Raw genomic sequence first — 25916 nt, 5'->3', positions numbered from 1 at the left:
CTCTACCCAGGCATTGTGTCCCAGCCTGAGTCCGGGACACACAGACTTTCAGCGCACAGACACAGCTCGGAAAGCTGCCAGGCTATTTTTTTTTTTCTTGTCACTCAGGAAAGGTCGCCGCCCCTGCCTCCCTGCTAGAGCATAGCAGCCCCTTCTCCGGGTTCAGCAGGGAGAGATGCCCGCTAATTCATTAGCCCCATATGCTACGTGGCTCCTCTTCTACAGGGCCAGGTTCAAGATTCCTATCTTTACCCTGCAGTCAGTGTGTCACCAGTGGGAAGGCATGTGCCTGCTTTCTCTGGGCTCTCTAAGGTCTGTCCTAAGAGTCCCCATAATTATGTTACCGATTTGCTAAAGGGCCATGAAGCAACCAAGTTTTGGTGGTTCTGTTTTTCCGATGTTGGTTTTTACTTAAGCACACACAGTGGGTTCTGCATTGTGAGCTGGGGTATGGGGTGCTTTCTCGGATTGGTATGAAGTAGAATTTGAGTGTTTCCTCAAATTTCCTAGAAAGGCCGACTGCAAGCAACTTTCGTTTTCTTGGAGTTCGCCTGATAGGAGGTTTGATATTCTCCAGCATGTGTGAAGATAAATGTAACTATTATAGGACAGACACAAACATTTAACCGTGTTGATATGCACAGTGTGTGTGTGTCCGTGTGTGCATGTGTGTGTCCGTGTGTATACACATGTGTGTGTTCATGTGTTTGTCCATGTGTACATGTGTGTGTCCATGTGCATACACATGTGGATTTGGAGCCATGTGGAAACAAGAAGGCAAGTAAGTGCCTTCCTCAACTCACTGTATTTTTAGAGACAGGATCTCTGACTGAATCTGGAGCTCATTGATTTGACTAGACCCCAAGATTCGTAGCTACACCTCCCAGGTTCTAGGATTATAGGCATGATCCCCTGTACCTGGATTTTTGTCTAGATGGTCCTAGGGGATTAGGCAGGTTCTCATGTTTGTATGGCAGGTGGTTTACTCCCTGAGACTTCTCACCAGCCCTACATGCCAATTCCTGATGCTTCATGATTCTGTGTTCTTCACCATCAGCATCTGTGGGGACATGAGATCAAGCAAGACAGAAATGCACCCAGAAAGGATCAACTCTCCTCCTACAACACAAACCACATCAAAGGGGGTGGCATGGAGATGGCTACTTAGTTCCCAGTGCTTTATGTGGACACGCTTAAGTCAGTGGTTCTCAACCTGTGGGTCATGATCCCCTTGGCATAACTCTGTCTCCAAACAATATTTACATTACAATTCACAACAGTATCAAAATTGCAGTTATGAACTAGCCAGGAAAATAATTGTATGGTTGGGGGTCACCATAAATAACATGAGGCGCTGTAGGAAAGGGTCACAGCTGTAGGAAAGTTGAGGATCACTGCTCTAAGTGCTCTTCCAAGGTGGACCTGCCACTTCTCCTGTGAGTGTGAGCAAGTAGTGTTTGTGTCCTTGATAAATAAACTACAAAGCTATCAAGGGCATAATGAAAAGAAGGCTCTAAATGGACTGTGGCCTCCAAGGATGCATGAATGTGCTCCAGTCCAGTCTGCTCACACTTGGAAAGACCTATGCTGACCATTGTAAACCAAGCTGAGAGCCAGGAGGCAGTGTGATTTGCCTGTACACATGTGTCCCTACACTTGACCTCAGAACACAAGAGTCATGTAGAAAGACAGAGTGATTGGTTCCTCTGGGGTCCTCAGCCTCATCACTGTTGACATTTGGATTGAAGAAGTCCCCATGGTGGGGTAGATCCAAATACCCAAGGTATTCAGAAGTATCAGTAGGCTCTATCTAAGAGATGCCAGAGCCCCCCATCTCTATCCTCAGAAGCATCACCAGACTCTCCCAAGGTCACCTGATGGAAAGGTATGACAGACACACCACATCTGTGCACATACGTTCTTCCAGCATGGAAGGGTGGGAGACCCATCCAGAAAGCTCCATGCGGACAGGGCCTTGTTTGTTTGCACCTTGACCAAGAACTTCTGGGCCTTCCCTGACCCACACGAAGTGAGCTGGCAACAGGGCAGTGGCCCTGCCTCTCCATAGATCCGCTGAACCCAAATCCCACTCAAGTTCACAAGTGAGAGACTGTGGTAGCTGGCAGATGTGTTCTGTGCCCTTGTATATTCATGAAAGGAGGAGCCTGGCCTAGTCCCCAAGTGTCCTACTAGTTGGGCCAGTCCCTTTCTGACAGGTCACTACCTGTGCACGCCTGCCTTCTTCTAACCCAGCTTAAATCTGATCAGAGACCAGAGCCCAGGCAAGGCACACCAATGCCAGAGCAGTTATAGAGCCTGATGTCTAAGGCTTCCGAATAGGGCTCTCAGAGTCCAGCAGCTAGCCCAGCAGCTTGTTTCTGCTCCAACCCCTGACAAATGCTGGAGTCTTCCTCCCAGAAACTGCCAGTGACCGAGCCCCATGAATCCATGGGGAAGAGCCCGGCTCACCCAAGTCTCTTCTTATGTGTGCTTGAGTGGGTGACCTTCCTTTTCAGGGTGACCTCTGAAGCGGGACCCGATCACACCTTCCTACACCTTCTCTACTCTCCTGGACCACACATACCCTGTGGAGACTCAGAGAGGCCAAAGGCTATGCCCACCAGCAGTGTGTTTCCAGCCGCCAGCCTCTCTAGCCTAATCAGTTGGCTAGCTGGACTTTGCGTTTTTGTGGTGTTTTTCCCGTGTCCCCCCAAACGTGTTCTGAATGAGCTTTAAAATGTTGAGGCTACTGCCTTTTACCTTCATTATCTGAGAAGCACAAACCAATTCTCAAAATTTTTATAGACAAAAAAAAAAATCACCTTTCAAGGCATGTGGCTTTTCTCTGTGTCCCACATTGAGAGCACAGCATTTCTATTTTAGAATTAAGCTCTGGGATTCCTGTGGTCTTCTGCTTGGTGACTTTGGCTGTACTGTGAAGTTATTGGATCTTCAGCAAATCTGGGCTGTAATTATGTTCCACCCATGGGGCATAGAGGAAACCAAGGTCAGTGTTTCCAAGACTAAAAAGAGCCCAGACCCCAACAAATGGTCACCAGTAAAGGAGGGAATGAATGAGGGGTGCTGGTCTTTGGTGGAGGGACTCAGGAAAGGCCTGGGGAGACAGCATTGTCAGAGGCAGAGTTGAGACGGGAAACAGCAAAGGAAACATTCTAAGGAGAAGGAGTAGAGTGAGAAGAACATTGGTGTGACAGGAAGCTCCCAGAGCTGATTGGGGAGGATGTGGGACAGGGCAGTGGTTCAAAAGCCCAGACATCCCACCCATCCCAGGACCCTTGGTCACATGGACCCCAGACTCTGCGACCAGAGAAATGAGGCACAAAAGAGACACCACACAGATGTTTCCTTCGGTCACACTTTAGAACCAATTTAGTGTGAGGCGAGGGAGGGCTGGGATTCCAAGAGACATCCAGAAAATCTCCAAGGGGGATGCCATCCCACGGGGTGAATCACAGGCAGGGAATGGTACTGCAGACAATAACACGCACATGCACGGGCCTTCCAGTTTGGGGCCAAGAGAGTAGAGCGTGAGGAGTGTGAGTCTTGGGGTATGTATGAAAGGTAGCCATGGGGCGATGTCAGCATGGGTGGAGCAGGAATCTTACCATGTATGTATCTGAATCTGAAAATGGTATCAAGAATGTTCTCAGTGTTTAATACCTCTCCTTAAGGGATGATGAACCCCTGTGAGCAAAAGATCTTTGGAGAAAAGAAAAAGAAAAGGAACTTCAGGTATTTCCTCTGGGGCAGACAAAGCTCAGGGTGATTTGTGGCAGCCATCTCTCTACCAGTTTCTATCCTGACTCTTCCCACAGTGCTCTTTAAAAAAAAAATCCCCACTCATCAGCTTTAACACGCTGCCATGATAAGCTCACTACACTTCATCTGTCGGTGTTAAGTAACAACTACTCATCATAAAGATCTTTCTAGACTACACAATCAGAAGAGAGAAAACGGCGGATATTGTCACTCAGCTGTTTGCCTGACATGGGTTTCTCACACCAGGGACTCCCTGCGTGTGCACTGCATTTCTGTCTCTGATGTGGGTCCCTGCCTGCTTCCCCCACCTAGTGTGGTAAAAGGGGGTTTTAGCACAACACCATGACCTCTGTGACGTTAGTAGTGTAGAGTTGTTCTGTCTTGCACAGACACAGACACACGGGCACACACATACACATACACACATGTTTCTAACTTGTGTTGCTGGATACTTAGGTACTTTTATAATTTTTCTCTATCATTACGTATGTCCATACAGGTATCTTTAAGCACAACAGAATCTTGCCTCTTTTTTGCCTGATTTCCTAAGGCCAGATATCCAGAAACAGACTAACTGGGCTGTGAGGAGCGTGCATGTCAGAGCTGTAGACCAGCTCCATGGAGGAATTCAACTGACTGAGCCTTTTTTTTTTCTCTCTCTCTCTCTTACAGCTGTCTCCTACACAAATTATAAGAAGACACCTCCCCCGGTGCCCCCGCGGACCACCTCCAAGCCTCTGATTTCGGTGACGGCCCAGAGCAGCACAGAATCCACACAGGATGCCTACCAGGACGGCCGTGCCCAGAGGATGTCCCCGTGGCCCCAGGATAGCCGTGGCCTCTACAACTCCATGGACAGTTTGGACAGCAACAAGGCCTTGAATCTGGCCCTGGAGACAGCTGCCGCTCAGCGCCATGCCGCTGACGCTCAGAGCAGCTCCACGAGGACCAGCGACAAGGCGATCCTGGCGTCCAAGGCTGAAGAACTGCTCAAAAGCCGCTGTTCCTCCATCGGGGTCCAGGTAGTCTCCCCTGACCACCCTCTCTAGCACCGGCGTAGGCTGAGCCGAAATTCAAGTCACAGCCCCCAAGTCTGGCCCCTGAACAGAAGCAGGCTAGTCAAGGCTGAGAGGCCACCCATGCCTGCTACAGCATGAGAGAGCCCAGAGCAGGGTCCACGGAGAGGAGATGCCCCGATACCTAGGGACCCCTGGAAGTGTGGCCCTCCGGGCTGACGGCTAGGTAGCGGATGTGGATAGATTATCCAGATGCCTGTAAAGGGGGTGAGGGGATCCTGCCACAGCGATCTGTTGAAAACATTTCAGTTTCCAATCCTCAAGGAGTGTAGAGAATAATGAAGCAAACAGATCCAGGTGCTATGGGGTGAGCGAAGGATGTGCCCCACTGGGGCGGCGTGTGGCGGGGCCCTTTCTCACACAGCCGTCTGCCCCAGAGACCTCTACATATAAGAGCAACACCCTGCCATTTCAGACCCTGCGAGGTTGCCCCACGGTCCCCTTAGGCCTACCCACCTGGCTGGCCCTGCTACTCTTCCACTGACTCAGGGAGCCTGGCTTGGGTGTAGGGAAGCACACTTAACACGGAATAGGAGGGGTCCTGCCTCACGAGTGGCCTCAGGTGACCTCCTCCATCCAAGCCCTCGTGGACTTGGGTGCCCAGGCCAAGCTTTGCTGTCGGAATTTGCCTCTTGCTTTTTGCACCTCCACTCGGCCTGTGTCTGGCAGGTTTTAAAGTCATAACGGTTAATTCTAAACACACACACACACACACACACACACACACACACACACACACACACACACTACAAGGAGGCGGTGCACAGAGCTGGAAGTAATGGCCCCATACAGGCCTGGGGGGGGACAGGCAGAAACCAGGGGGGCGTCAGCCCACTGGCCTGGGTCCTTGAGCCGGGTCTCCACACTGTGGCTTCGTTGTTTTGTTTAGGATTCTGAATTCCCTGATCATCAACCCTACCCAAGGTCAGATGTAAGTATCCAACGTCTCCAAATCCAAGTTCGCATGAAGTTGTTTTTGTTTTTGTTTTTTTTTTCTTCTCTCTTCTTTGGATTCTTCCTATGACTGCTCTCGTCACCTCTCTGTCCTGGCTCTATGTGCCAGGCACTTTGCTGGGTGCTTTACATGGTGGCACAGAACCCTGCCAAGCCTTAGGTATAACTCAGCCCCAACCCCAGGTAAACACACAACTTGAAAGCCTGAGGGGTCCTAGACACAGGGAAAGTGCGGGACATTCGCCGTTTCTCTCTCTCTCTCTCTAGGCACATCTGTAGTAAGGAGCCAGAGTTCCCCAGATACACCAGGACATATCACTACCAGGTCTTCAAACTCTCCCTGGTGTTCTTTGCCACGGTTGTCCATCCGCGGCCCACCCTAGGACTGAGGAGAAAGTCCCACCTCTGAGAAACTAAAAGGAGCTTATAAAGACGAATCGTCATGCTCCAAAGGGACACAACACTTCCTGGTGCTCCTCCTAGCTGGGCCTGCACCTGGACTCACACACAGTGTCTCCTCCTCAGGGCTGGACCACACACACCTCTGGCCAAGTCTGTGCCTCGGTGAATGTTTCCAGGCACTGTCCTCCTCACTGTGCTCTGTGGAGGCTGGGCCCATGCCTCCTGTCTCTCGGTACCCCAGCACCTAGCACAGTGCCTGGCTCATAGCCAGCTCTCAGTTCATGTTGGGTATGGAGTGGTTGGCTGTATTGGTGGTGAATGCTTAGTGGAGATACGCGTGAACGCCATGACACCAGGTGGTAAACTCACTCGACTTCCTTTTTCTGTGGAGAAAGAAAAAAAAATTACATGAACCTGGAACTTCACAGGTGTCTAAATAAAAATCCTTTGAAAAGCTAAACTCAAAATCTAGTCGGAGAAACATAAATGTCAGAGTAACAAGGAGATGTGGCCAGGTCCCAGCTCCACCAGTAAGAGTGAAGACTCAGAGGAGTAGCCTTTGAAAGAAGTGAAAGACCCTTCATAGGCATCCAGGCACTAGAGACAAGCCAATGCTTGGGGGGCATGAAGCGGACATAGAGAAGAAGCTTGTGTCCTGTGCCTGCCCCTGACTCTCTGCCATGTCCTCACTTAATCCTCTCTAGTGACCCTGTGGACCAGGTGTCATTATTCCCAACCAATGGAGAGGAAACAGTTGACCAGGGAGGGTAAGTGCCTTGCCCTGAGAGTACATGGCTGTGCAGTGCCACCATGATGGATGAAGCCCGGGAAGTGGCCTCCCACAGCCCTGACAGAGCTATGGTGCCCAGAGAATAGAAACTAAACTGGGAAGTAATTCTGCACCAGAGGAGCCTGCCTTAGCATCCCTCATGTACCCTGCTGGGATCATCCACCCTGCCTGACCCAGGAACAGCCTTTCTCTGTCCTTGGCTTGTGGAGAAGGGCCGTCCACATGGTGTCCAGCTCTGAAGGGCACTGCTTCCTGCCTGGTCCAGACCCCTGCCCAGTTACCCAGTGTCTTAGGGTTTTATTGCTGTGAAGGGACACCATGACCATGGCAATTCTTACAAAGGAAACATAGAGGTGGCTCCCTTACAGTGTCAGAGGTTCAGTCCATTATCATCATGGTGGGGAGCATGGCGGTATGCAGGCAGACATGGTGCTGGAGGAGCTGAGAGTCCTGCATCTTGACTCGGGGCAGCAGGAAGTCGACTGACTGTCACACTCAGTGAAGCTTGAGGACAGAGACCTCAAAGCCCACCCCAACAGTGATACACTTCCTCCAACAAGACCACGCCTCCTAATAGTGCCACTCCCTTTGGGGGCCATTTTCTTTTAAACCATCATCCCCAGAGCCTTCCTTCTCTGGGGAAACTTGGGCAGAGCCTGTGAATGCACACAGCATACAGTTGGTAAACGTCGCCCTCTCTGATGAACATTATGACCCATTGGCTCCTGGAGTAACCACTCCTAGTCTACAGATATCATGTGACCCTGTATAGTCAAAACTAAGATCCAGGGGCCTGGAGAGATGGCTCAGTGATTAGGAGCATGCACTGTTCTTGCAGAGGATAGGAACATGTCAGACAACTCACAGCAGCCTAGAACAGCCCCAAGAGATCCAGCGCCTCTGGTCTCCACAGGCACGGCACTCATGCACACATGCACAAACAGACACAAACTTACACAGAATTAAAAATAAAGGATCACTGTTTAAAGACTAGGCTCCAGGATCTAAATGGAGCCTGCGGGGCTCTGCACAGTGTGGTTCCTGTAGTGCTCTTTCCATGGCCACGTCCCTCACCCTATCCTCCCTTCATGCCCAGCTTAGAGTAAACATGCACTCCACACCCCTTCCTTGTTCCTTAGATGGTTGGACCCAACACAGTGAACTCAGCCTTAGGAACATGTGGTCGCTTCTTCAGAGCTCTGGACTTTAAACCAGATCTGGAGCTGACCTTTCCAGCCCTGGGGTGAGAAGAAGAGGCTGTGTCCTCTGGAGTGCCTTCACAGGTCATCAGACCTGGAGCTATCTGTCATCTGGCTCCCTCACTCTTCACCATGAAGGGCCTATTTAACCCTTTCCTTTTGTCTGGTTTGGTTTGGTTTGGTTTTCGGTTTTATCAGTGTATGGAGTGTCTGTTGTGGACAGGTCTTCGTTTTGTGTGGGTGTGTGTACTTGTGAAACTACCTTGGGAGAATGTAGGAAGTCTTCATTCCCGTGGGCCTGGGCATATCTCTGTCACGGGAACAATCACCACAAGGCGCTTCCCAAGCTGCCACAGTGAGCAGCATCGCCGGAAGCCTTTGGGACAATTCCTGTGGGGGGAGGGGGGGATCCTACTGAGATGACTGTCCCTACACTCCACTCAGCACATGGCGCGCGCTCGCATGCACACACACACACGCTTCCATTGTTGTTATGTTGGAAACCCCAAGCTCTTCCATAAGCCATCCTGTTTGGCTCCTGGACTTAGAATGGACCCCTGAAGGAAACATGAGCTTAATCTCAAAAGCAATACATCTGCCTTGCTTCGAGGAAGGCTTACAAGATAGAGCCCAAAGAGCTTGTTTGGAGAGCCAAGATTCCAGTTGGGAGCTCAGGTGTACTCCGGGCTTCTGCCTCAGGATCCAGCAGCAGTTCAGGCTGAGACTACTTTGCCACAGTTTGGTGCCAAACCTGGTCTGGTGTGAGAGAAAACATGGGCATAGGAAAGAATTCCTTAGGCTTATGCCTTATCACTTTTCCTCTTGGGCCTGCAGACATCCACACAGTGTGTGCATACATGCACATACTCAGAGACACGTGTAGACCATCTCCATCAAATTGCTTGTTTCTCAAGCAGATCATATCCACAGATGCCATGCTCACCCTAGCCTCATGGCTCCCCGCTCACTGCTTCCCTCTGTATAGAGCCCTGCAAGAACTGGAAGTAGCCATTCCTAGGAGTGTAAAGGTACTCTCAGTCACCTCAGAATTGTTTATGTGGTGTTCTTCACTGTTAATTGGGGAACTCCCACCCCAATACAGCTCCTGCCTCCAGCCTTACTCAGAAGGGCTTTATTGATTCGTCTTTCTTTGGGTTAGTTCTCCATCCTAGGGGGATCTTCTCGACATGGATCTATGCAGACGTTTTGCACCATGTTTTTGATTTATCCACACTGGTGAGCAAGTTTCCTCAGGAAGCTCCTTGGTTTCTCTTCACTGTGATCATAGCAGCTCTCTCCTTCCCCGGCCTTTCTCCTCCCGGGGTGGCAGATGTTGGCAGATGTTGAGTTCCTTTTGGGCTTGGGGAGTCTTGTTCTTTTTGTTTGTTTGTTTTTAAGATTTATTTATTTATTATATATACAGTGTTCTGTCTGCACATATCCCTGCAGGCCAGAAGAGGGCACCAGATCTCATTACAGATGGTTGTGAGCTACCATGTGGTTGCTGGGAATTGAACTCAGGACCTTTGGAAGAGCAGTCAGTGCTCTTAACCTCTGAGCCATCTCTCCAGCCCCTTGATTGTTTGTTTTGTTTTTTAAGACAGGGTTTCTCTGTGTTGACCAGGCTGGCCTTGAATTCAGAAACCCACCTGCCTCTGCCTCCAGAGTGCTGGGATTAAAGACGTGCACCAACACCGCCTGGCTATCGTTCTTTGGTCACTATGTAGGATATGTCTCTGTGTGTGTGCATCTCTCTCTCTCTCTTCCCCCCCCCCCCGTGTGTGTGTGTGTGTGTGTGTGTGTGTGTGTGTGTGTGTGTGTGTACATATGTCTCCTAATACTGTGGCCAGTGATGCCTGCCAATCCATACACTTTAGTCTAACTCCATCAAAAGCATTTTTTATATTTTTAACTTTACAGCCATCATTTAAATAATTGCAGGACATCCATCATCATGACTAAATAATGATTTACTAAAGAGTCCTTTCGCAGCCTCTATTTTCCTATATTTCCCCTTACAAATAATACTGCGATGAAGACCTCACATGGGTCAGAATGTATCACCATCTCTTTCAGCTGAATTCCCAGGAGTGAAGTAAATTAGACAACTATTTTCAATATTTTTATGATAAAAATGTATGCTGTTTCCACTTCAAAAATCTCTCTGAGAGGACTCATGCTAATTTATGTCACTCACATTATTCATCTCTCAAATTTGGCAATATAAGTCCAGACGTGGAGGTGCATGCCCATAAGCCAGAACTTGGGAGACTGAGACAAGAGAATCTTAAATTTGAGACCAGCTTGGGTGACATAGTAAGACCATGGTGTCAAAAAAATAAGTGGTGAAATCTTCAAAAGCTGTAAAAATGACTCAACAGCCACAGAGCATCATACGATGTTCTCATCATTTTGATGTTCTCAAAAGTTTGCTCAAGTACATTTATATGAGTCATCATAAACAATGTCAGAAAGCTAGAACTAACCAAATTATCCCCCCATTGAAGACTAAATAAGTAAATTAGGTTTCATTCACAGCATAGAATTGTAGATAGTCAGAACACAAGGCAGAACTGGAGTGGAATTCAGGAGTAGAGTGTTTGCCTAGCGTATGCAGAGCCCCTGGGTTCTACCCTTGGCAAAATAAATGAATGAATAAATGGTAGCTCCCTGTGTCCTGACATAGAATTTTAAACATATTCATTTATATTAAGATCTTTCATGTGAAGTACCAGTAATCTGCATGGCCAGCAAGGCACATACAATTGAATAGGGCCATGATCACTTAGAAATAGGAGGCAGAAGGGTGACCCCCCTAACAGGAAGAACATTCCAGAATGTTCTTTCTGCATTTGATCCTTCCCTCCTTCCAGCTGTCGGAACCTGGCACCACTGTTCTCTCATCCAGCATCTGTCTCCTTGTAAAGCTGTCTCGTGGGGCTAGGAAATCTAATCAAATCCACCCTTTGATTAGAAATGGCAGGAGCTCTGAGACTTCCTTGGCCATGAGGGGTGCAGAGCAGAGCTCTGAGGTCACGGGCACCTGGGCTGGAATCCTGGCACTGCCTCCAATAAGCTGAGTACCCTTGGGCAAGTTACTCACCTTTCCTGGTCCTCTAGGAACACCACTGGGGTCTTTGTGTAGACGAATAGATAGATGATAGATAGATAGATAGATAGATAGATAGATAGATAGATAGATAGATAGATAGATAGATAGACAGACAGATAAAAACTTAGGACATTGAGTCAGTATCTGGCTCCTACTCACTCAAGCAAATTATGCACAAACATGACCACTACATCCCCTGGCCTCATGGGGCCTGGAGGAGCAGCCACAGATCACCGTCAGCCCTGGACCAGTGGTTTCTCCTCCTCAACACATGGTACAGTGGCAAGATGCTGACTGCTTTGTACTCCCTGGTAGTGACTGTTAGATTTTTAAGAAAATGTGTTTTTATATTATGACATTTGGATTTGCGCTCAACCATCCTGCCAATGCCTCAGATGATGCTTTGGGTAAAGCGGAGGCTGTCTGGTGTCTGGAAGAATCTCCACGGCTTCACCAGCCTTGGCCTCACAGAATTCCTGCCACGGGGACCCCTTGTGTGACAGCCTCCCATAGCTGACAGTCATTCAAATGCCTGGTGGGTTTGCGGGAACCTCTTAGCAAACAGGGGCCGTGGTGAGCATCCTCTTCACGACGCCTGTCTCTGTTGTCACCTTGAGCAGCCTGCTGGCCATCCCAGCCACCACAAGGCTTCCTCACGTCCCCGAAGGTGCTCTCATCCCGTGCTGTGTCGTTCTGTGTGCGGCTGCAGCCATCGGTCCACTCCTCTGAGACTGCTTATTTGTCATTGTTAGCTGCGTTTGGTCACACGCTCCTCACCTCCTTCACTGCACAGTGTGATAAGAGCTTTCACGTCCTGTGACAATGCACTCAGCAGACTTTTATATTATATATATTTTTTCTTTTTTTTTTTTTTTGCCTGAGCTCAACTAAGCAATTTTATCTGCATATGTCTAAAAGACTCAAGTGCAGCCTTGAGTTCAAGCAGTTATGTAAAAATTCAATGAAACCCTGGTAGCCACATAATTATACAAAAATGAATGCGCGCCTCTCTCTCTCTCTCTCTCTCTCTCTCTCTCTCTCTCTCTCTCTCTCTCTCTCTCTCTCTAACTGGATCAAGTGCATTTCTGCATTGATAAACAAATACACAGTTAATGACAGCAAATGAACAAGAAAAAATGTAGTCACTGAACAGCTCCCCCGCCTCAGGTCTAAAGCGAGATGTTCTGTGTTGAATTAGGTAGAAACAGCCACGGATTCCGACACGGAGAGCAGAGGCCTACGGGAGTACCACTCTGTTGGTGTACAAGTAGAAGACGGAAAGCGGTAACTCCCCCACCCCCCACCGACCCCCCCCCCAGGTTGGCTGTGTCCCCCAAGCCAGCTGCTCGCTAATCCTGGGCTGTAAGAGTCCGGATCCCGCTGCACCGGCCATCAGTAATTCATGCTGCCTGCAGAGACAGGCCATTCATTTCTGCTTTCCCCCATTTATGTCGCTCAAGTATGAATGAACATGGGTCACGTCTTGTTTTTTTTTTTTTTCTTTCTAAGAGGGAAGGGAATAATTCTTTTCAAAGTGATTTGCCACCTATTAAAATTGCATCATAGCTCACAGACCTGGAAGGTCAAAGTCCTTTATCCAGAATCCATTCTCAAATGGAGAGCAGGCTGGAGGCAGGACAGATGTGTGTCTCGCCTCCTAATGCTGGAAATCATAAGGGAGAAAGAGAAACACAGACAGGCAGGAAGAAGGGAAGGAGGAAGCCAGACGTCAGCCATGTCCTGGAATTGTTCCATTTCACAAGTTTTACCTAAAAGTATAGGACACACCTGTGCATCTGTGACATTATTATTTTTATGTGCATGTGTGTGTGGTTTTTCAAGACAGGGTTTCTCTGTGTAGCCCCGGCTGTCCTGGAACCCACTTTGTGGACCGAGCTGGCCTTGAACTCACAGAGACCCACCTGCTTCTGCCTCCCAAGTGCAGGGATTAAAGGTGTGCACCACTGTGCTGGCTAGGTGAATTATTTTGAACCAGTGCAGAAAAATGATTGTCTTAGTATCAAGGAACATACTTGCCAACTACACAGCAGCAGAAGAGTACCAGGCTCTATGCTGACAGCCTCAGGTGCCCTCTCCTAGGTACTGTGCTGGGGACAGTCCTCCCCGATGGGTCTCAGGACCCCACCAGAAAGATGTGAACTGGCAAGAAATCCAGATTATAACCTAGAGATCTACAGATATATATATATAGGTTTATAGGTTGCAGTTCTTAAACATAGCATGTCTCTAGACTAGACTAGTGGCCCGCCACCTCGGGTTGTGACCCTTTGGGGAGTCACATATCAGCTATCTTGCATAGCAGATATTTACATTATGATTCATAACAGTAGCAAAATTACAGTTATGAAGTTGCCGAGAATTAATCTTATGGTTGGGGGGGGGCGGGGATCACCACAACATGAGGAACTATATTAGAGGGTCACAACATTAGGAAAGTTGAGAACCATTGTGCTGGATAGAAGGTAGCCATTGAACACCATTCTCATTCACTCAGTGTACTTGGATGGTAAATGGGTCCATTCATTTGTCACACCCTGTGTTCCTCACGGGGACACTGAAGCACACTGAGTTGAACTTGTCAGTCGGTGTTAGCGCTGGGGATCGGGAGTGTTCAGTGAAAGGTCTGGGAAGAAGGCCGCATCTTTTCTCTCTCCTCCCCTCCTTTTCCAGACACGGTCGTTTCAAGCGCTCGAACAGTGTCACAGCTGCTGTGCAGGCTGACCTAGAGCTGGAGGGCTTCCCTGGACACATCACCATGGAGGACAAGGGCCTGCAGTTCGGATCCTCCTTCCAGCGACATTCAGAGCCCAGTACCCCGACCCAGTACGGGGCCCTGAGGACTGTGCGGACGCAGGGCCTCTTCAGTTACAGGGAGGACTACAGGACACAGGTGGACACTTCCACCCTGCCTCCACCCGATCCCTGGCTGGAGCCGTCACTGGACACAGTGGAGAGCGGGAGGATGTCTCCATGCCGCAGGGATGGCTCGTGGTTTCTGAAATTGCTGCACACGGAGACGAAAAGGATGGAAGGCTGGTGTAAAGAGATGGAGAGAGAAGCGGAGGAGAATGACCTCTCGGAAGAAAGTAAGAGTTTGTCTTTCCTCACAGTATGTCGGACTGGTGATTTCTCAGGGAGGCAAGTGGACAAATGTCAATATATCAATAGGGAGATGTCTCTTCCACATTTGAGCCCAGGAAAACAAAATGTTCTCTGCTGCCCCCACCCAATCCCGAGAAGCAACATAAACCATGAAAGGAAAGGCAGCTCTCGGGCTCCAAGGGACATGCTCTCCCTTTGGCTGGTTTTTGCTTCATTAGGTGGGTTGAGTATGAGATTAACTGCACTAACTCTCTCCTAATGGTGTGCTACACCTCTTATTCCACTAACCAGTTCTCTGATCACTTAATTTGCAGCATCCTTATTATTTGTCCCTTTTTTTTTTTTTTTTTTTTGGTTTTTCGAGACAGGGTTTCTCTGTGTAGCTTTGTGCCTTTCCTGGAACTCGCTTTGGAGACCAGGCTGCCCTTGAACTCACAGAGATCCGCCTGGCTCTGCCTCCCGAGTGCTGGGATTAAAGGCGTGCACCACCACCACCCAGCTATTTGTCCCATTTTTATAATCCCCAACATTATGCTAAAGGAACATTGAAGCTAAGCAAGAATTCCCCACTACAGGGGCAGTAGGGCTCTACCCATGGGACCCTCCACTGAGCATGCCCAGTGCAGACCTGTCCAAACCCTCAGGCTCTCAGGTCCCTGCTTCTCCACATAGAGAGTTAAAGACTCGTTCTCCACCTCCCTCTCTCTTACTTGAAGAAATGCACCACCAAGAAGTGGAATCAGGTGATGTAAGGTGGAAATGTGTTCCCCAGAGGCTGGGTGGTGGGGTGGGAGGAAGGGAAAAGGAAAAGAAATTGATGGAGGGAGGAGGGAGAAGAGGAGAAGGGGGTGGAAAAGAATGAGATGGGGAGGGAGAAAGGCATGGAGGGAATGAGGGATGGGGGGGAGAAGAGAGAGGGAAAGGGGGTAAGGAAGGAGAAGGGGGGACAGAAAGAGCAGGATTCAGAAACTGTTGTTTTACCTCTACTTTATCCTGACGTTGTTATGAGGCAGCTACACTAATAAACCCACCCGTCCTTAAGTTAGTAAGCACGTTGATCAAGGAAAATGGATTCCGTTAATTTGGCCAAATCAAGAAGAGAGAGCTCCTGGCTTCTCTCAGCTTTTTCTGTAGCAATGTCACATTCGTAGAAAAGATGAAACGAAGACCAGAGGATGTGAGTGTGCCCGTGTAGGCTGTGAGAACTGTGTGTGAGGTCCTCCTCCGGCCAGCTCTCCAGGCTTTCCTTTCTGCCATCATGGGATTCCTAGGACATTTTTTTTTTTTTCAATTCTTTGGAGTCCATTAATCTGACAACCAAAGAGGGGCATCCATGTCTTTAGAACATCTCCTCACCTGCTAGGACAATTGCACCATTTGGACCTTCCGCCCTTCTTGTACCTCCTCAAGGTTCCGTCCGATCTGCTTTTGCACGAGCAGATGTGGAAACAGTGGTTGCTCTGTTTGTAGAATAACAGGTCCCTCCTTATTTTGTTCTCCATGCTTAGTCTATGCTTTACTTTTCCCAAGGGTTGGACATTCTTTAAAGGCAATGCTTGTTGACCTGCACTGCCTGCCAAGATCTGTGCTAACCATGTCACATACTCGTCTTAGTGCTCACCATTACAAGATGGAAGATGACGTTACCAGCAAAACATGGAAGGCACTGGGGGTTCCCTCTCACCTTCCACCCTGCCCCATGCTGGGTGTCTGCATCGCATGTTTACAATTCTGAATCTCAATGCTCTGTGTCTGAAGACACCCTCACTGTGTCCACTTTCTTCTGCTGTCTCAGAGAATATGGAGCCACTACCCCCAATACAGTATATGTCTTTATGATTGACCACTGCTGGGAGACACCATCTGTGGTCCATGGAGAATGCCTAGGCTGCTAGGTCATTGCAACAGGGCTGTGGAAATAATACAGAGACAGGAGGTCAGTTCCTTCTTAAATGAAGGATGAAGACTTGAGAAGAAAAGTGTCCAGGCTGAGGCGTGTCCACAGGTTGTAATTTTCTTCTCTCTGAGGGAATCCATGAAAACTATGAATTTCCTGTTGTGTCCCAAAAGTGCTTCTGTGTAACTGAAGTGGCCATACGATCCATCATCACCGTTGTGCCGTGTAGGAGATATGTTCCTGACTACCCTTGGCTCTGGGAAAGCACGCCCCTCTCGGCCAACTGTAGATCAGAGTAAACTGCCCCTACCTCCTGGTTACATTCTCTTAGTATGCTATTTAACACTTAAGGGGCTTTGATTGAGTGTCATCTTCTAGACTCTTTGTCAGTGACGTTTATGGTCATTGGGTGTTTATTGAGTACTCACATGGGCTAGCCACTGTTGGTAGGCCAGAATGATACAAGAATGAGTAGGCTTCAGCATAGAAGGTAGGGGTGAGGGAAGTAGAACCAGGAGAAGCCATAGGCAGGAGGAGCAGGACACCAGGACAATGAGAGAAGCATGGATAAAATACTTCAAAAACTCAGAGATCCAAGAGGTGCTTCCCATGTGGAAGCCCCTAGGTGACTTTGTGGACAAAGTGGACTGGTGTTATACTCTGAGAGCCCAGAAAGCAGATGGGATCAGAGAGAGAGAGAGAGAGAGAGAGAGAGAGAGAGAGAGAGAGAGAGAGAGAGAGACTCCGACACAAAAGAGACACGGAGCTTAGAAGCAGGAAGCTGTAGCCTGGCTCCTGAAAAGACCACCACTCTAAGCATTGCCCTTTACACCTGCCTGGCTGAAGTGTCAGTACCGTGATGGGACTGATGTTTCTCAAGGGTTGCCTTTGCACCACCCTGGAGATTTCTGGGTCTTTGAATGCTGAGATCAACAGTTGGTGTGTTGTACGCATCCTTGGTACCTTAACAAAGACCTCTGCAAACAAGAATTGGGAAGAAAGAGAAGGTGGGAAGGTGGGCAAGCTTCATGACCAGCAACATTCACGGTCCTCCCCATCTTCTATAAGCACTTCTAGAATGCCAGGGCATTGGTTTGTGCCCTCAGGGGTGGGGTGGGAGCATCACATGGCCCTAACCCTGAAATAGCAGCTATTGGTTTTGACTTACATGTTCTTTTCTCCGCTGAACATGACTTCAACACTGTAAGCCTTGAGCATGGGGGACAGGGAGTGCAAACTCTAATACATTCCTAAATTCTAATCTCTTGGACACTTGTGTCTCCTTGTGAGCAGAGATGACATGACTAACTGTGTCTCCCACCTGCATGACTTGCCCATACAACTATCCCAGAATTAATCAAGTTCACCTTTCCCTAACAATATTTACAAGCAAGATAACCTCCAAGTCTAGTTCTCATTTTAGCAACAGTCATTGGTCTCCACACTTTTAAAATTAAGATTAAATTAAATGGTTTATTAAGCCAAAACTCTGAGCTCTGAATATTGAAATTTCCATTACATGAAATAATTTTTGCCCAAACTGTAATTTTGTAATCACAGTTCACTGAACTGAATGAATGGATCTAGTTTACTCAGCACTGTGTGGCTAATAAAGGCTAGCCAGAGCCAAACACAGACTGGTTCGGGTTAAGTCCTGCCGTGCAGGCCTCATACTTTCAATACAAAAATGGAAATACTTAGGAGCTGCTGAAAGGGCTGGAGAACTAGAGTTGGGGGTATTTTTGTATTAACTAAACCAAATGGGTAAGGATATGAAGCAAAGCCCAAACTTACTAAGTCTTTTGAAACAAACAAAAATCCCTTGTTTGGTCACTGCATGGAGCTGGGGCTCTCTCAAGACACCCCCACACACACAGAAGCACGTGTACAGTCAGGTCTTGTGATGGGTGTCGGGGCTCCTTGACTAGATGACTCCTCCCACCCCAAACATCTGCTCACTGGAGCATTCCCCCGTTGGAGGCTGAGAGCTCCAGGCAATCAGAGGGACCTTTAGAGATCAGTTTTCCGATGCCCTGTCATAGTCAGGACAAATGACCACCAGTGTGGTCACATCATACCACAGTGGGATCAGATGCCTGTCACAGGGTCTCCCGGGCCATGTTCCATGAAGGGTACAAAGGTCTATGGATGGGAATGCCCAGCTACAGGGCACATTTCCACAGGACCAAGCAAATGACAGGAAAGATGTGAGACGAACAGAACACGGGTAAGGAGCACAGCGCTGAAGAGAAACTCTACCCCTCTCCATTTGGCCAGGGTACCTGAAGCAGATGGGGGAGAAAACAGACTGGAGGGTGAGAGTAACGATGGCCTCTGTGCAAACCAAATTCCGGGGTACAGACAGCGCATTAAGTATGGGGAGGATGCGTGCATGTTATATGCAAGTTCCTGCATAAGCTGATGGGGTACCCATTGCTTATAGACTTCTGGCAGGAGCCAGGCCAGAGAGTCTGCCCAGCTTGGGGGTCAGGCTGGCCATGTCATCAGCTGGCCAGCGTCTTACTAAGGGTGTGAGGAGAACCTTGAGGAACTAAACAACTCAGTTATATGCTCATGCCATGAAAGAGAGGAGGCCTGGCACCTGAAGGGAAATTTTCGGGAGCAGTGCCCACCTCCAGTGCTGCAAAATTACTCGCCAGGGAATCCCCAGAGAGGCTGTCAACACCAGACGATCCTTTTCAACTTCGCAAATTCTATAAAAGTCCACTTGAGATCTTTAGAGAGGTGCCAGTATTCCATAAGAAATTTTCATAGAATTAGAAATTAGATGAGACAGGTGAAAAATAAATTCAAAGAGCCAAGTTAGCTAATCATTTTTTTTTTTTTGTACACCAAAGGCCAGGGTTACATCAGGTTCTTTGAAAATTTGCATTCTGATGAGTACCAGTCCTTATCTGCAGCCCTTAAGAGGACACTGTTGAAACTCTGACAAAATTAGGCAAGTATAGTGGTAAAAAATAAATTGAATTTTCGCTTCAAATTCCCTGCAATTACAGGAAGCTATTTACAATATAGGCCTCGGATAGGATCGCCCCCATTCACTAAGCGGCCAAGTTCACCTACCATTAGCAGCTGCTCATTAGCCCCGTTCCACCATGCTTCATCTCTGTGGCACTGTTTAATTTATACCTGCGACAAAAACCGCACCACATTAATCCATACCAAGAATCACCATATATTCACACTGTGCTAAAGATTATAAATCGCAGTCTTTTATGGATACTTCAGCAGAATTCTGTTTTAAGAGGAACACAAAGATTAGGTGTTTAAGCTTCAAGTTTTGTAGAACAAATCAGCTTTTTATTACAATTTAAAGAAAGGAAGTCAGTAAAACAAATACATGCATTCATGGCTTCTTTAATTTTATAGCACAAGTTTGATTAAAATGAGCCCTTCTAAATACTATCAATCACTTGTGCTACAGGATAGAATGAAACAGAAATTCCACCTTCCAGAAGCAAAACATTCATCTTCTGGACACCAAGACTGTTCATCATGCTCCTGTAGGGCATCAGGTGTGAATGAGGGATGATGTGTTTTCTGTACTTCTTTGAGACTCTGCTCAAAGTGCTGCCCACACGCACCTCTCTATCCCTACACCCTCCCCCCCCCACTACAGGCCTGAACCCAAATCTAAAAATTCAAAACACCTTGAGCAATAGCATGATCTGACAAGTGAGAGATTCTACACCTGACCTCACGGGACAGGCCACAGGCAAAACGTGAATGCCGATATGATGTAGGGAGCACCTGCCGGCCATGCGGAGAAGGCATACTAAAGCTTAAGTGAATCTGGTGGTTTAAACTTGGGTCCCATCCCTCAATGTCTCATTATGTGTAAGCAAACATCCCCAACTCCAAGATAATCTGAGTTTACCACTCTCCTTCCCCAAGCATTTCCAAAAAGGGATGTTGGACCTGAACCATCTCCAGGGGCCTCCATATCCCAGCCCTTCTTCCCCCTCCCTTCTTCCCATCACAGTCTGATGAAGATCCACATATCAAGACCTGTAGCTGAAAGGAAACCAGTGTGGTTTCATTCACCCACTGATGAAATGTTCTGGGGTTTACCTTTTTGGACATCCTAGAAGCAATCTAGAATTAGACCCTATCGGGCAATCAATCCGTGCTGAGAAGTGAGGATGTGTGCCGTTCAACAAGGTGAAAGTGAAGTGTGGGTTAAAACATGCTTTCAGGTGGCTAATGAGTCACTCACAGCCTCGGCTGTGGCTGTAAGAGATACAGACAGAGGTGCTTGCTAGACTCCTTGTCCTGATCTTGCACAAATGTGGAATTTTCCGTGATCAATTTTTAGAGAATAAAAATGTACAAGGAGGAGGAGGAGGAAGAGGGAGGGAAAGAAGGAAGGGTGGGATGGAGGGAGGGAGGGAGGGAGGAAGGAAGGAAAGAAGGGAGGGAGGGAGGAAGGAAAGAAGGGAGGGAGGGAGGAAGGAAAGAAGGGAGGGAGGGAGGGAGGGAGGGAGGGAGGGAGGGAGGGAGGGAGGGAGGGAGGGAGAAAACACATCCAAATAAGTGTTTAATCACTTTCAAGAGCACATGATGTCCAGCGGTCGACCCTGGCTTTGAACAGGCGAAGGATGCCTTCTGCACAGTGCTCTCCAGTTGCCCTCTGAGTCACCTGCCATTACACTCCCTCTCTTATCAGCCCACTGTTTCTGCAAGCATCGTCTTCAGCAGTCTCCACACATTCCTCTGAGCACTCGCTCTTTCTGGCCTCAAGTCTGGCCAGGAAAGAGTGTGGAAGCGGCTGTGCCAGCTGGCCTGTCGGGTCAGAGTTTTTGATGCCAGATGCCAGCGTTGGGCACATGTAGGGTGTTTCTTTCTGTCTCTGCGTTCTTGGTACTCAAAGCCATTCCTCACTTAATGCTAACAGTGGACTTTTCCACCGACTGCATCCTCAGCCCTCCAATAACTGGCCCTGGGACTGGTTGTAGCCGCCACTGGTCTTTGGGGAGCTGGCTGCAGGGAGTAAAACTACAGTAACTCAGTCCCTGTCTCTGGCCCTCAATTTCATCCCCTGGGGATGGATGTTGGGCTGCGGTGGTAGGGAGCACCATAGACTGCCCTAGGTTCTGCTTGCTGGTCTCCCACTGATCTGGAAGTTCTTTTGTCTTTACTCAATAAAACCTCACGAGTCTGAACAGCCAGTTGAACTGCACGGCCCTCCAAGGCATAGCAATGGGTCCTCTGCCTATGCTTCCCTCCAGGACACCTGTCCCCCACGCCCCTCCCAACCTTGGCACACAGCAGACAGATGCTAATCACAGCTCTCTTCCAGAAAAGCCTGGGAGAATGGATCCAACCCGCAACAATTCGTTTCAAGTACTTGGAATGGGGTGGATGTCTGTGCTCAGCATGGAAGCTTGAAGGAGAAACTCACAGATGGCGGCTAAGCCTCCTAATCAAGTAGTGACAGACACACACACAGAGAGAGAGAGAGAGAGAGAGAGAGAGAGAGAGAGAGAGAGAGAGAGAGAGAGAGACAGAGACAGAGACAGAGACAGAGAGACAGAGAGAGAGAGAGAGACAGAGACAGAGAAAGAGACAGAGACAGAGAGACAGAGAGAGAGACAGAGAAGTCTAGAAAACTGCACTGTATGAGTTCTGAGGGTGGCGTATGAGCGGGAGCTGGTGAAGGAAGCTGGGCAGAGATAAAAGGGTCCAACAGGAACAAAGGTTCCCATTGGCTCCCGGATGACTCTGAGGCCTATGTGAGCCAGGGTCCACAAAGCAACTGTCTTCCGGACGGTGCTGCACTCACGGGAAAGCAGAGGAGGGACAATGAGGAAGTTCAAGGGCAAGAACCATAGCTTCTCTGTCCCTTATGCTTTCCTAGACAAAGCCTTCCATTTTCCCAGTCTAAATCTAGAAGCCATTGCCGTGTGTTAAATCCTTTGCGTGGATAAAGACACATTCTTTACTATTTTTAAAAGTTAATATTTAGCTTCCCACATAAAGCCATTGAGGATCAGGAATCCTTTGTAGCCCAAAGCTACAAAGTCCCGCTGGAGGCATGGTTAGTCAGGTAACGTTAACCTCACCAAGGGTCTGATAAGCCAGCGAGTCTGACCTACTGTGTGACTCATGACCCTTTGGGTGATTCCGAGGTGTGGCATGACCTCACGTGTGGCTGCCCTCTGTGTAGCTCCTCTGCATCTGAGACACAGCTCATGTCATTGCCATGAGATAGTACCCTCAGTTCACTGGAGTATTTAATGAAACCCAATGAGATGGAAGATAACCAATGTGCTTTTCTCAAAATTGAGGAGTGACCATCTCAGTATTATTCCCTGGGTCTTCTGGAGCCTATGGCTCCTCAACAAGGCCTCACCTGAGCATCAGAGCTAAACAAACTCAGGGCCTAAAAAAGATCTTACAGTGCCCACCGCCTTGGTGAGCTAAACCGTCCCCAGGACCCAGTGATAACACCCTCACAGCTGGCATTTGGCTAACTTCGTGTATTCTCATGAGCTGGGAAGGAATGGAAACTTCAGCTGATGGGTGTGTTCAGCATGGTCCACCCTAAGCTCCAGGCCCAGGAAAAAAGGCATGGACGGCCGTGCTGGTCCCAGCTCGCTGGACACCGCACACTCTCCCTTTTGTCGGACCGGATCCTGATCTGCCCTGTGTCTCACAGTTCTAGGAAAGATCAGGAGCGCCGTGGGAAGTGCCCAGCTGCTCATGTCCCAGAAGTTCCAGCAGTTTTACTGGCTTTGTCAACAGAATATGGTAAGTAGCATGGTCGTCCCACCCCCCAGGGGTGGGGACGGGGGGGGGGGGGGGGGGGGGGGGGGGAGATGTGGCGGCGTGCATGCATCATGCATTCTCACGGACTCCTTGTTACTTTTCATGACACAGCGCCATGACCGAGGCAATGTGTAGAAGAAAACGTTTACCAGGGGCTCACAGTTTCAGAGGGCGTGTTCATGTGTTGGGGAACATGGCAGCAGGCAGGCAGGCAGGGCACTAGAGCAGTAGCTGAGAGCCTATATATCCTTATCCACAAGCTAGAGGCAGAGAGAGAGCCAACTGGGAATGGCCCGGGCTTTTAAAACCTGAAAGCCCACCCCCAGTGACACACCTCTGCCAACAAGGCCACACCTCCTAGTCCTCCCACAAACAGTTCCACCAATTGTGGACCAAGTATTCAAACATACGACCGACCCCACGGGGTGTTTTCATTCAGACCCCCACACTCCTCATTCGGTTGACATGCCCCTAAGCAGGAAGATGGGTGAGAGAGAAGATAACCCAGCCCTGGACCCACTTCCCAACACTGGAGACCCACAAATAATCTCTGATGAGCCATACGCCAGCCTTAGGGACCCATACTCCACCTCAGGGGACTTAAACTCTGGCCCTGGAGACACACCCAAGCCTCAGAAACCCACACATCTTGCCCTGGGGACCCATACTTCTGCTCTGGAGACTCACATATCTCTAAGGACCAACATCCCATCCCTAGGGACCTACACCCCATCTGGGACTCATACACCTACCCCTAGTTATCTACATTCAGGCTCCAGCAACTCACACCTTAGGTAGGCCCAGGACCCAGCTGGAAGCTGGGGTTGGGGCTGGGGCTGAGTAGAGCATTCAGGTGAGAGAGAGAGTCTGGGTGTACCTCCACTACTGGCTCTTCTCCCAGAAAAATCCCAGAAGAGGAGGTAGGAAATTCATATGATGGCCAAGGTCACAAGTAAAGAAAGTCATCTATGAGGATGTTGAGCAAAGACATTTTCATGTGAAGAGATTAAGAAGAGATCTTAGAAGTCGTTTGGTCTTTGCATATCTTGTAGGCAGGACAGAAATTAATGTGTCTTGAGTTAGATTTATGAATGCATTTGGCATAGATGCTGGGTCTTCCTGGAAAAGAGAGGAGAAACCCCTGTGTGTGTGTGTGTGTGTGTGTGTGTGTGTGTGTGTGTGTGTGTGTGTGTGTGTTTATATACCTGTAAGTATGTTCATGCATACAAATCATCATATACCAACACATGCATGTATACCCATTTATTGCATGCCCACACAATGTTTGGCTTCTGTCTGACTAAATTACGCATATAATTCCATGAGAAACAGCTGAATCGTATTCACCATTCTAGGCAATTTTACAATCCAGATACTTAATGCCAAACACTTTCCATAAAGGCAAAAGCCGCTGCGGCGCTTGTCATGGCCGAGGCAGCCGGTGTTCTGACGGCGCCCTGCTTGTTAGCGTGTGTGCAGACAATCAACTTACATGTCCTGCTGCATATGCAAAGTGCAGCCCCTCAGAGCTGCAGATCCAGGTCTTTCATCGGGGTCATTAAGGATAATGTTTTCTCTAACGTTTTCCAGCTAGCCCATTAAAGGTCATCGTGAGGTGTAGAGTTAGAACATGGCACCTTTGGTGTGAAGCTTGGTCGACATTTAAAGGATGATCTGGAAGGTTTGCCACCTTGAAAGATGACGCTGGGTAGATAAATGTTTGGCTCTTATGTGTAGCGCTACCTTCCTCAACATACTATCTTTGCAAGACGAACAGTTGGATCGTAAGGAATGCTGTGTGCCATGCAGTTGTGGTCAGGGTGGCCTGACAGCCTCTGAGGTGTCTTGGTACAGCCCCTGCTGCATCAGGACCAAGCTTACCCTTCAGCTTATGAAATGCTCACCCCTTCTGCACTGGATGCACCTGATCCACCCTCACCATCTTTGATGCCTCTCAAGTTCAAAAGCATCTGGCTGGCTCTTTTTTTTTTTCTTTTGGCTTCTCTTGGGGGATCTCTAAGACCCTTGTTGAGGAATGGTGTCAGGAGACACAGGCAAAAGACAGAGCAATGTTATTTGCCCTCCAAGCTGTGGTTCACAGTTGCTGGGGATTCTGCTGGTGGTAGATATTTTAGGTAGTTTGCCAATCATGAAGTCTAAGAAATAACACTAGGGAAAACCAGACAAACACACACACACACACACACACATGTGTCTTGAAGTTGTGCAGGTGTGGGCAGTTTGTGATTTAGCTCTTCCCTCTACACACTCAAGCAAAAAAAGACAGACAGAAAGCCCCAGTATCTCAGAAGGAAGTATATGATGCCGCTTCAGTGTGGACAGAAGTCGCCCTCTAGTGGTTCAATGTAAGAACAGGCTCAAACAGCAAAGCCCAGCTCTGGATCCTACTTAGGAGGAAGGGACAGACACCTTGTGAGTTCTACCTTCTATCCCCACTCCCTGCCCCACCCCTGTGACCCTCCCTGGGGCCATAAGCTGTTATCTGGGTACCTGTGAGACTGCAATGGTGCCTAAACAGGTATAATTTCTATGTGAACATCAACATGAGCTAAAGAAACTGTGAGCCAAACAATGTTCCACTCAAACTACTGATGAAAGTTGGATACTTTAATCATTCAAACAAATGTCTGATTTTGTGAGACCACAGTAGGAGTCAGCCTCACACTGAATCAAGGGAACCACACACAGACTTAGCACTCGATTATCAGAGTAGGAACCGATTGGACCATACATTCTGCAGAAATAACGTGCATCTTGGACTCAGAACCAGACC

The 25916-nt window shown here is 48.5% G+C and overlaps 1 protein-coding gene across 7 annotated transcripts in view; it reads left to right on the top strand.

Annotated features, from left to right (window-relative positions):
• Dlgap2 (DLG associated protein 2) overlaps nucleotides 1-25916 on the top strand; it is a 746370-nt gene that overhangs the window by 714739 nt on the left and 5715 nt on the right. For 5 of the 7 annotated variants that reach the window (XM_042262958.2, XM_076553680.1, XM_042262959.2 and 2 more), the window contains 5 exons: nucleotides 4453-4802; nucleotides 5746-5787; nucleotides 12512-12597; nucleotides 14005-14420; nucleotides 23013-23104. In XM_042262958.2, the coding sequence (XP_042118892.2) occupies nucleotides 4453-4802; nucleotides 5746-5787; nucleotides 12512-12597; nucleotides 14005-14420; nucleotides 23013-23104 (986 nt within the window). The remainder of the gene's footprint in view (nucleotides 1-4452; nucleotides 4803-5745; nucleotides 5788-12511; nucleotides 12598-14004; nucleotides 14421-23012; nucleotides 23105-25916) is intronic. The other 2 variants (XM_076553682.1, XM_076553683.1) reach the window with 1 other exon arrangement.

Source organism: Peromyscus maniculatus, chromosome 17, assembly GCF_049852395.1.
Source record: "Peromyscus maniculatus bairdii isolate BWxNUB_F1_BW_parent chromosome 17, HU_Pman_BW_mat_3.1, whole genome shotgun sequence".
Lineage (NCBI taxonomy): Eukaryota > Metazoa > Chordata > Mammalia > Rodentia > Cricetidae > Peromyscus > Peromyscus maniculatus.
This window is presented reverse-complemented; position numbering and strand designations above follow the sequence as displayed.